The sequence below is a fragment of the Cetorhinus maximus genome, chromosome 10, assembly GCF_964194155.1.
Source record: "Cetorhinus maximus chromosome 10, sCetMax3.hap1.1, whole genome shotgun sequence".
NCBI classification, from domain to species: Eukaryota; Metazoa; Chordata; class Chondrichthyes; order Lamniformes; family Cetorhinidae; genus Cetorhinus; species Cetorhinus maximus.
The window spans coordinates 80,831,751-80,843,766 of NC_135888.1; the positions used below are offsets into that span (position 1 = coordinate 80,831,751).

The 12,016-nt window shown below is 41.4% G+C and overlaps 1 protein-coding gene across 7 annotated transcripts in view; it reads left to right on the forward strand.

Annotated features, from left to right (window-relative positions):
• LOC144685797 (SH3 domain and tetratricopeptide repeat-containing protein 2-like) overlaps positions 1–12,016 on the forward strand; it is a 99,716-nt gene that overhangs the window by 17,054 nt on the left and 70,646 nt on the right. For 6 of the 7 annotated variants that reach the window (XR_013577782.1, XM_078550681.1, XM_078550682.1 and 3 more), the window contains 3 exons: positions 6,634–6,744; positions 8,987–9,085; positions 11,453–11,580. Coding sequence is in view for 5 of the 7 variants with exons in the window: in XM_078550681.1 (XP_078406807.1) it covers positions 6,634–6,744; positions 8,987–9,085; positions 11,453–11,580 (338 nt within the window). In the remaining 2 variants the exon portion in view is untranslated. Of the gene's footprint in view, positions 1–6,633; positions 6,745–8,986; positions 9,086–11,073; positions 11,261–11,452; positions 11,581–12,016 lie in introns of those variants that run through there. The other variant, XM_078550683.1, reaches the window with a different exon arrangement.

Genomic DNA, 12,016 nt, shown 5'->3' on the forward strand with positions numbered 1-12,016 from the left:
ATAGTCATCTATGTCGTTTACATAAATGATGGATAATAGGGGACTCAGCACAGATCCCTGTGGTATGCCACTGGACACTAAAGCAGCCTTTTGTCACCACCCTCTGTCTCCTACAACTAAGCCAATTTTGAATCCACCTTATCAAATTACCTTGTATCCCATGTGCATTTGCCTTCTTTATAAGTCTCCCATGTGGGACCTTGTCAAAGGCTTTGCTGAAATCCTTATAAACTACATCAACTGCACTATCCTCATCTACACACCTGGTCACCTCCTCAAAAAATTGAATCAAATTTGTTAGGCATGACCTCCCTCTGACAAAGCCATGCTGACTATCCCAGATCAAACCTTGCCTCTCCAAATGGAGATAGATACTCTCCTTCAGAATTTTCTCCAATAATTTCCCTACCACTGACATGAGACTCACTGGTCTGTAGTTCCCTGGCTTATCTCTACACCCTTCTTAAATAGCGGAACCACATTAGTTGTTCTCTAGTCCTCTGGCACCTCCCCTGTGGCCAGAGAGGAATTAAAAATTTGGGTCAGAGCCCCTGCGATCTCCACCCTTTCCTCCCTCAGCAGCCTGGGACACATGTCAAAATCCCACATGTCAACTTTTCACTATAGCCCAGCAAATTAGTGCTCTTCAAGTATACGTGCAATTGCCTTTTATTGCCAGGATTTTTCCTATGGCGAGTGGGCGAGTGTGGGCACGGAGCCAATCGCTGCCCGCGATCGGCTCTGCGCTGCCATTTTACTCAAGTGGGCCAACTAAGGCCCGCCAAGCGTGATGCGCGGCCGGTAGCGCTCAGCGCTACCTGTGCAGGCGGGGGGAGGAGGGATCGTCAGGGCTGCCTCAGGGAGATTGAATGAATATTAAAATCTTAAAAGAATTGATTTTAAAATTTATTTAAACATGTCCCCTCATATGACTGTGTCACATGAGTGGGGACATGTTTTTATGTTTATGAAAAATAATGTATTTATTTTACAAAATCTTCAGGAAACTTCATCTGGCTCGTGATGAGATTTCCAGAAAAACATGAAGGCCGCTTGGGCTTTTCACCTGCCCGCCAACCTTAAGGTTGGAAGGGCAGCGTTCTCAAGTGGCTCAATTGATTACTTAATGGCTTTAATAGACCGTTTACATTTCGGCAGTGCTATCCGGAGGAGAAAAGGGAACAAAGACCAAAATTTTCCAGCCCCGCTGTGGTGTGATAGGGAATGCAGCGGGTCAGCCAAAAGTCAAATGACTTTTGGTGGGGCAGGAAGATCCCAACAGCAGGTGGGGCTGGAAAATCCCAACCAAAATCTCCCCATTCCCCTTCTAGTTATTTTTCCAATTATTTTAAATCTTTGACCTCTGGTTACTGGCCCATTTGTCAAAGGAAAAACTACTTGATCTATCAAAACCCTCATAATTTTGAATACTTCTAATGGGTCTCCCTTATTTACTCTATCAAAATTCTTCAAGACCTTGAACAACGCTATCAAGTCTCCTTAACCTTCACTGCTCTAAGGGGAATAATCCCAGCTTCTCCAAATTTTTCACATAACTGAACCCTTGGTGTCATCCTGGTTAATATCCTCTGCACTCTCTCCAAGGCCTTGACATCCTCCCTAAAGTGTAGTGCCCTGAATTATAGACAATAATCCAGCCCATCCAGAGATTTGTAAATGTAGGCATGACTTCCTTGTTTTTGCGTTTGGTGTCCCTATTTGCAAAGCCAAGTATTCCCAAGCATTTTCTTTACTCCCTTGTCAACTTGATCTGCCACCTTCAAAGATTTGTGAAGTTCCCTTCACTCTGGCACCCTCTCAAAATACAAGTAATATTATATTGCCTCTCCACTTTGTTCCTCCCAAAGTGCAACACTTCACAGTAAGCCATATTAAATTGTACCTGTCATGTCTACCCATGTTACCATTCTGTCTATGTCCTCCTTAAAGCTGCTACACTCCTTACTACATTGCTAAATTTTACTTCTCTCATTCCTGACTACATTGCCAAACCTTTCACAAACTCTAAAATTGTAATCCCTATGAGTCCCGCTTATTAAATATGTTAAGAAAAGCAATTGTCCTCAAATAGACCTCTGGTGAACCTCAATGCATACTTCTCTCCAATGAGCTCTCCTGCCTCCCATATCTTAGTCAATTAGATACCCAAGTTACCAGCCACTGTTTAACATCAAAGCAAAGTATCTCTGTTATGAGGTACTTATCATCTGCCTTTTTAAAGTCCACATGTACAACATCCATGACATTGCTTTCATTGTCCCTCTCAGTTTGTTCTTTGAAGAACTTAATTAGATTTGTCAAACATTGGCCCAGATTTTTGCTCCCGGGTCAGGTGTGCAGAGATGGAAGAATTACCGGCGCTGCGAAACTGACCTTTGGTGGCCTGCGGTTCCAATTTTTGTTCCAGCAGGGGTCAGATTACAAGTCAGACCCGCCACCCCTGGAATGAGTGCAGAGGCTGCCGGGTGTGGAGCTGGGCTGGGCAGGAGGTCTGTCTCTGTGCTCTGGCACTTTGTTGAATTCAATAAAGAAAATGATTAGAACAAAAAAATCCCTCCAACCCTCACCCTCCCCACACATACACTCCCCACGCCCCATCCTTGCCAATTTATTCCAACATATGCCCCCACCCACCTCCCATGGCCCCTCATATCCCCATGCCCCTCTACACACCCCCATGGCTCCTCATACCCCCACATCCCCATGGCCTTTTTAGCCCCTATTTCAACTTAGTTCCAACTCATGCCAATGCCTGCCCACACCCACCACCCTTTGCCCTCAACCCCCTCCATGCCACTCACCTAGTCTCCACCATGGGAAACTTCAGCAGCCATACTGACATAAAATAATGTTGTCTATTGATGACATCACTATTTTAAACAAAAAAAACGGCCCTCATTGATTAAAAAACATTCAATACATGGAAATTCCTTCAACGAATCTCTTATGAAAACAAACATTTCTGTTCTATAACCACTTGGAGCTGTCAATCAAACTGTTCACTTAACAGGCATCCCACTGCGATAATGTTAGTTTGTAAAATTAGTTATTGCAGCGCAAATACTATATAATGGGAGCCCTCGGGCTTTTGTCAACAGATAGATTGTTTTCACTGTTTTCTTTTAATAACGCCAGGCTTTTTAAAAAACTTTAAAGCCCAGTGGAGTTAAATCCATTGATGATTCTTTGACACCTAGACAGTTCTTTGACAGTTTTGATAGTTCGAATGGGTTTATGCACTTTTTACGCACAATCATTTTTACTGTTAACAATCCCAAAGGGTGCCATACCTCTCCCAAAGGTATCCTCAGATCATATTCAAAGGTGCACCTTACCTCTCCAAAGGGGTATCCAAACAAATCCACCAGCTCTTACCTGGTCTAATATGCATATGCTGAGCTTCACACTTCTGGCCTACCAAAATCCCACTTCAGTGGAGGCAGCTGATGATCTAAATGGCCAGTTGCCTCTGTAAAACATGCATGTGTGAACCCTGGCCTGACTCCATTCTTGCTCCCACAAAAAATGTTTCCTCAAGTGAAAATTAATTTTGTCCTCAATCGGCCCCCATCATTCCATTACTATTTATATGTTTATAAGAAGGTTTTTGGGATTTATTTTATGTTACCATCTAATCTTTCTCACACATTTCCTTGCCTTTCTTATATCTTTCTTCAATTTCCCCCTGTAAACTGTATTTGCCATAGTTTCCAATCATATTCTGTGGCTGAGATTTGTCATAAACCTCTTTGGCAGGACCTCCCCCCCCCCCAGTTGGGGGGGTTTTGCAGGACCGTGCTGCCGTCTTACGTGGGCAGGCCAACTAAGGTCTGCCCAGCGTGACGTGCACCAGGAAGCGCTATGCGCGCCCTGTGCAGGGGGGTGGGGTGGGGGGCGGATTCCCTGAGCTAGGAGTGTGCTGTTTTGTGCATGTGCGCAAAAGAACGCACTCATCTCCCTGAAGCAAAGTGCTGCCTCAGGGAGATCGCCTCAGGTGTCAAACATTGAATAAAGATGATTAAAAAAAAATTGACATGTCCCCTCTTGTGACATTGTCACATGAGCTGGGACATATCAATTTCTTTTATTTAGACATTTCATACAAATTTTAATACCCTCATGAAACCTCATCCCGCCCGTGGATGAGGTTTCATGTTTTTTCTGAAGGCCGCTTGGGCTTTTCGCCTGCCTGCCAGCCTTAAGGTTGGACAGGTGGGTCTATTCATCAGTTTAATTACTTTTTTAATGGCCTTAATAGGCCTTTGACAATTCGGCGGGCGCACAGCCTCGTCAGCTGCACGCCCGCCGACCTGACAGTCCAAATGACATGGGTGACGTCGGGATGCATGCCCGAAATCACCCCGCGTCATTTTACGTGTCGGTGAGTGGGCCCCGCCCCCCGCTCACTGACCGGAAGATGCAGCCCCTTGTTTCTGTTTTAGTTCAACCTCTATTTCAATTTTCATCCAAGGTGCTGTAGCTTTGGATGTCCCATCTTTTCCCTGAGTGGGAATGTACTTCGTTTGTGGCCAAATTATTTTCCCCCTGAAGCCCTGCCATTGCTCATTTACTGTTTCCCTGGCCAATCTTTGTTTGCAGCCCACCTGTGCTACTTCGCTTACCAAGTCACTGATATGTCTCTCTTCCACTTGGGTATTTTCACAATTGTTTCCTTCCATACCTACTGTATACCTAATTATAATGTGATCACTATTACCTAAGTTCTCCCACTTACTCTACCTTATTCCCCAGCACTTCATTCAGCTCTGCTTCCTTTCTATGGATTAGAAACAAATTGATTAAAAATATTCTCTTATATGCACATTTTAGGAATTCTTCACTCTCCTTTCCCTTTACCCTGTTTTTCTTTTCCTGCAGTATATATATTATGATAATTGAAACCTCTTCCTTTTTCTGCGCTGTTATTTCACCCATCTTGAAACGTGCCAACTGATTTGCTCCTGTATCATCTCCTCACTATTTAAGAGTCTAAAGCTAAACACCCAGCAACGAAACAGCTGCTTTTTTGCTCCTTAACTCTAACCAATTAGATTCAGTCTTTGAACCCTCAGTATATTGTCCATCTGTTGAGCTGTTTTATTATCCTTGTCCAGTAGTGCCACCCCACTCCCCCAGCCTACCCCTACCTGGATTCCTGTCTCTTTTTTCTCCTTAGCCCTCCTGAAAACACCTTAACAGAAATGTTTAGTTCCCATTCTTGCTCCTATTTAAACCACGGTTCTGTTATAGCCAGTATATTATAACCCTGTGCGACAGCCTATGCTTGCAACTTGTCAACGCAGTCCTTACATTAACACACATGCATTTGCATACCATGTTAGTTTTCTTTGCTTTTTTTTCTTCATTTAGCTTCTGCCATTTTACACTACTCTTTATTCTGTTGCTAATTGACCCTCCTAGTTTTCTATGCACCTTGTCTTTTCCTCTAATGCTACATCTTTATGCCCTTTTTATTTTAAACTCTCCCTTTCTGCACTAGTTAACCTCTCTGTGAGGACATTGGTCAGAGCCCTATTAAGGTGCAATCCATTTGAGTTGTACAGATCCCTCTTGCTCCAGAACTGGCTCCAATGCCCCAGGAATCTGAAGCCCTCCCTTCTACATTATATAAATTGCTTAACACTTCCCAGGAAAGATGGACATTGGACATAACATCCAGCTTATAGTTACAGGTCGATTAGTATGGTTGTCTGCACAGTTCATGTGATTTTGCGGAACAGATATGTTACAATATTTGAAGCTGTTGGAGTTGTATAAAGTGCTTGCCTGTTCATCCAGGAACTGATAGCTGAAATTCACTGAAATAAATTTGTATTTATGAAAAGGGAAAAGACCTTTTACCCAAACAAGCCAGTCCCGTTTTGATAAATTTCACTAGCCCAGAACGATAAAATAGTAAAAACTGGGAAATAAGAATACTGGTCTGAACTGATCTTGTATCCTTTAAAATGGAACACCTGGGAAATAAGAGTATTGGTCCAAACTGTTTTTTCCTTCTGGGAGGTTACCAGAGACATAAAATTCACCTACCCTACCTTAGTGACCTGATATTGTACAGGAATAATGAACACTCTGTTGTCAACCAGAGTGCCAGCTGGAATGATTTATGGAGCTAGTCATCTCCAGACAAATACAAACTTTGTCCATTCTTGTCCCTCAGCAGAGTGTAATTTTTACAGTAGAAAAAAATCCAAAATAGTTATGTTTAGGCTTGCAAATGAAAAATGACGCTTGACTTAGTAATGGAGAGCTGCCTGTGACTTCAGAACGAATCCCAGCAAGTCAAAAGGATGGAAGAAAGCTGAAGGGGAAATTCTTCTTTTAAAATGCTGTGGTTACATTCTATCTTCAAGCTTCTGCTAACGTCTTTTACACCAGCCATTAGAGAGTGCATGACAATAATGTAGTTGACACTATTCCTACATCCTCACTACTACAGTTAGTTTAGTTGGAATTGAGAACTTACTATATGCGGAATCACAGACACAAAACTCACACACGTGATTGGTGTTCTATCTCTTCAGTGGAAGGCAATCTGTAGTTTCTATTATGAATATCTTATTAATTCTGACTCATTTTATCTCACTGCAGGGAAACAATCTCCTTTTGTATCTCTTAACTCTTCGGGTTACTTGTCCGATCTGCAGAGGCAGTCTGTTGAATCAGATGCAGAATCTACCCATGGAGATAAAATGGCAATAGGTAATAATAGATAGGAAAACCTGTGCACAAATTCCATTACATGATTGCTGGATGCATTTCTAGCTTTCTAAATATCATAATAAATATACAAACTAATTTTAAAACATTGGTTACATCAGTTTCAGTTGGTAACCCAAGGTCTTTTGACCATCCTTCAATTCTTTGCACCAAAGGAGTTTATGTTTTTTGCCATGGCTGAGGCCAGTGTATCTATCCTTGGAAATATGGTAGTTTAAAATCAAACTGCTCACACCACTGAGTTTAAAGCATAGTTAAACTAAATTCCTAATCTAATTACATCATTTTAAAACTCTGACCGCTGATTACAATGCTATTAAGTCCTAATATCCAGAACTTGCAAATTATGAAAAAGCTCAGTAAATATTGTTCTCAAGATTTAAAATCTTTGAATAATAATGGCCTAATTTTACTGTCTTTTTCTACCTTTCCCAAACCATGAATAGGTTAGGTGGAATGGATATGAAGTTCACTCCACCCGACCTAACCTGAATTTGCTCATGATCGCAGCTTCAGGTGATTAGGCGAGGCCAAATGCATCCAAGCACAGGCCTACCCTTTAGTCGTATATTGCACCAGAAAACTGCAGCAAGTCTGAGCAGTGATACATCAAGGCAGTCTGGTTTCTGTCAGCTGGGTGGCCTTTTTCTGAATGCAGCTTGAAGGGATAAAGAGAGATAAATTCATGTCTCATTTGAACACAACTATTGTTTCTTTATTATATCCATTACCATTCTCTTTGGCTGTTGTACCATGAAATCTTTCATTATTTAATCACCCCTGGCCTCCACCCTATCGTAGAACTCTTCTTTTGTTCTTCCTGTCCCCCCTCCACTTCCACTTGCTTAAAAGCTTACATTTCTGTTTGTCTTCAGTTCTGATGAAAAGTCATCGACCTGAAACTTTAATTCTGTCTCTCTCCACATATGCTGCCTGATCTGTTGAGTTTTTCCAGCTATTTTTGCTCTTATTTCATATTTCCACGTGCATCCACAGAATTTTGCTGTTATATCTCATCCTAGCTATCCCTGAAAGAAAAAGGGACTTAATTTCTTTGGTTTTTAAAATATTTGCTGTCCTCTCTACTCATATCCTTCAATTGGAAAGGGTTAAGCTGCAGAGAAAATGAGGTGGAAAGTCTGTTGTTATACCCCTTACTACCTCATTACCTCCTTCAGGTGTAAGCAATCCATACAAGTACCCCTTCACACCTGGGGAGTCCACTGCAACACAAAGGGGCTAGAAATAGTCTTTATGGCTCCTGGGTCCATTTTCCTTTATTTCATACGTGGGATCTAAGTATTTCTCAGGCACACTGGAAAGGAAAAGCCAACCCATATAAGTTTAGTAAGTAATTTGATATTGGAAAAAATGAAAAATATTTGCAATTTAAATTTGAATGGAGAATTTGTTTTTAAGCTATCATGTCACTGACAAAGGCCAGGATTTTCTGGTCTTGCCAGTGGTGGGCATCATCGCGTACATACACCTGCGATGATGCCCACTACTGGCAGGACTGGAAAATCCCACCCAAAGTTTCAACTTTTACCACATTTGTGATAAAGCATCATCACATGATGCTTTATTTCATTAATATGCTAATCAGAAGATTGTGATAGCCAGCCTTCCCAGTTCAGTGCTGAGGGTGTGTTTCTCTGATGAGGATAGGAAATTTCCAGCCCCGCCGAAGTCAATGGACTTTTGAACGGATCGCTGCATTTTACAGCCTCGCCCCCTTCGACGACGGAGTGGTAAAATTCTTCCTGAGGTGTTAAACTGAGGCCCCATTTGCCTGCTTGGGTGATGTCAAAGATCCCATGGCACTATTTTAAAGGAGAGCAGGGGAGTTATTATGGGTGTACTGGCCAATATTTATCCCTCAACCAGCATCAAAGGTTGCTGTATGTTGGAGCTTGCTTTGCACAAATTGCCTGCTACATTTCCTAATTGACAACAGTGACCACATTTCATAAGTACCTAATTGCTTGTAAAGTGCTTTGAGACATCTGGTGGTCATGAAAAATGCTATATTGTCTTTTTTTCCCTCAAGGAGGCATTTTGTTCAGTCCTCAAAATGTTGTTATGGAAGGAAAGGTCAATGAAAAATGTAGTAGTTAAACATTGCCTTAAAACCTCAGGCTCAAATTGTACCCATATTTTTAGGATATGTAATAAATGCTAATGTAATATATTTTGACAAATTAATACTAAGCACTATTTTTAGGTAAATGGGAGCATCAGTCTGAATCGCAATCTTTGGATCTGAACACAGACTGTGAAGAACATTCTCTGGGATCAACTGTGGAACTAGAATTCCCCAAAGGTACAGTAAGCTACACCAAGCAGATACTTATATAACAGCTCAGTATGTTTCCCTGACAGTGTCTCCGATATTATTGTAACATGTTGCATGCAGCAAAGTGTCATCATCCAGAGAGGCTTAGCAATAGAAGAGAAGGAGGTTCAATGCAGCTGAGGTCAGAACAAGGCACTCTTAATTACACACAATATATCTCTATTGAAACACCATTACAGGCAACAGAAGTCATATAGCAGGCTCTCATAGAGAAGACCTTCAGGCAGTTATGAAAGCAGTGGAAATCGGTGTAATGACGCTTTCCATTTGATCCTCGAGTATGTTTAAGCTAGATACTACATAGGAGCACTCTGATTGTGCTTTCAGTAACTGGAGAGGCAGTTGCGGATGCCTTTAAAAGTTTCCACATGTTTCATTACCGTTCAGTTAAGTGCTTCTGCATGACTTCCTAGCCTCTTGAGCAGGTCCCACTGATTAATTAGATCATAGCTAATCCATACCAGAACTGGATTTTGCCACTTCAACCTTATCCCTCCTTGCTTTCACCTAACGCAAATCTGTCAATCTTACTTAAGAAAATTTCAATTGACCCAGCATCCGCAGCCTTTTGTGCGAATTCATATTGTGTTAAAACACACTCTTTTTAAACATAACTCAGTCTCCACATATTTCCATGTAAAGAGAATACTCAAAATACCAAAACATGACAGCAGAGTACATTCAGATATAAAAACAAAAAGCTAAGGGTCATGAGGACTCGAAACATCAGCTCTTTTCTTCTCCACCGATGCTGCCAGACCTGCTGAGTTTTTCCAGGTAATTCTGTTTTTGTTTTGGAGTACATTCAGATGTTGGACGTTTAAAGAGTAAATTGTAAATGAAAGCCAAATACCAACCTTATGTTCCAACTTCTCTCAACAAATGCACAGGCACCATATTAGTAGGTTGTAATGTAAGTTTGCTTATAAGCTCACCTTTCATGTTATAATAAAATAGCTTTAATTTGAAGTGTTGCAGCCTTCATGCGTGGGCATGTATGTGAAGTTTTGTAAGTAGTTTCTAGGAAGTGCTTAGCATACAACTAGTCATTGCTTAACTGAGGAAACTTTTTGTTGCATACATATTTGCCCATCTACTGGCAAGCCTTGCTTTGGCAAACGTCCTGAGACAATGGCTGGGATTTTCTGGTCCCGCCAGTGGTGGGAATCGTCATGGGCAGGAGCGGAAAATTTGGTGAGCCGTCAAAAGTCCATTCACTTTGGGTGTGAATTTCCCAGGACCAATAAATCCTGGCCATAGTCCTAGGAAGTTTGCCAAAGTAAGGTAATCCCACCCTATGAGTCTGTTTTCTCACCTGCTCTATGCCCTTTAGCTGTTTTAGACATGACTTTATTCTGTCTACACTCCAGAGAGTGTACATAGGTCCCAAAAAGGCCAAAAAAAATCCCTTTCTGTACTTCTTACCAGAGTAAATTCCAAAACAACATCTGAAAATGGATGTCCTCCATATTGTTAGTCAATCAGACAGAAAGGTAGTGCAGCATAAAGCTGCACAGTTGCAGACAGGCCTGAAAATAAATAGAATTTTGTTACGGGCAGTGTCTCTGACATCATCATAAACAAAGTGAAGAGCAAGAGGAATCTTGGAAAAATCATACACATGTAGAACCTTGTTAGTCAGCCATAGTCCAGCAATGTCCAGCAATGCCCAAACAATCCCTTTACACTAACAGCTGCGTTCCACACTTTTTCCCTCAAGCTCAGGCAACAGCCTCAATTATGAATACATAATAAGGCTAACCTCCGTGCTAAGTATAGTATGATTAAGTTAAGTGTGCTTTTAATTAGTTGGTTGGAATTTAATTAGCATTTAATGCTTCCTGATAATTTCTTCCCCTTGTTCAATGAATATTTGTATCCACACTTAATATTGAGATTTCTTTCTTTGTAATAGTTTAATAAGTTATAATTTCTCTTCAACCTACATGTTCAAGGGTCTCTGATCAGTATCAGTGAATCGTGAACAACGATGTGCACTCTCACTCCCAGCTGGAGTAATCTGAGTGCTGTGCAGCCAAAATGGAAAACAAAATACAGCAGAACCAAAATAAATATTTTCTTATCCTTTCATGGGATGTGATCATCTGTTGCCCAACCCTAACTGCCCTTGAGAAGGTGTTGGTGAGCTGCCTTCTTGAACTTCTGCAGCCCAATGAAAGTGAATAATTTAAATGGAAGAGCAATAATTAGTTGCATACATCCAAAATATTTAAAAGAATTGTACTTATTTTGTTAAAGTTGATGTACGTCATCAGTATAACTTTTTGGGAAAGCTTAGCTATACGGGATTGATTTCTGTGTTTTTTTTTTCAGGTGTGACATTGTCATATTGTGTTACCAGACAAAAATCTGGAGTTCTTGATCACAAGCTTCAGGAGAATGCAAGGAGGAGGTTGTGCATTCTAGAAGGGGAAAACAAATACATTGTAGCATTGTTTAATGTGAGCCACTTTCTTATATGTGAAACTTGTTGAATTTCTCCAACCAAGTTTTTGCCTCTCCCACAGCACCAATATGGCCCTAACAAAATGCAAGGACAACCTTATCTGTGACTGGGACCATGCCACATGATCCCTCCTCAATCTCTCTCCAGCCTTCAGCATGGTGAATCACAGAATCTTCTCCAGTGTTTCCTCTCTGTTCCCCCACTCTGTGGCACTGCTCTTGCTCTAACTCTAGCCATGATTGAAAAGTAAATTCAGCAATGGCTTACCTTTACATAGTGCACCATTTTGGATTTCCCGAGTATCCACTTTCGTCTCGCTCCCATATGTCATCTACATTATGCCCCTTGGTGAACTCAGCCACAGACATGGCTTCACCTTCCAATGCATGCTGATTACACCCAGCTCTACTTCTGTATCACATTTCCCAACC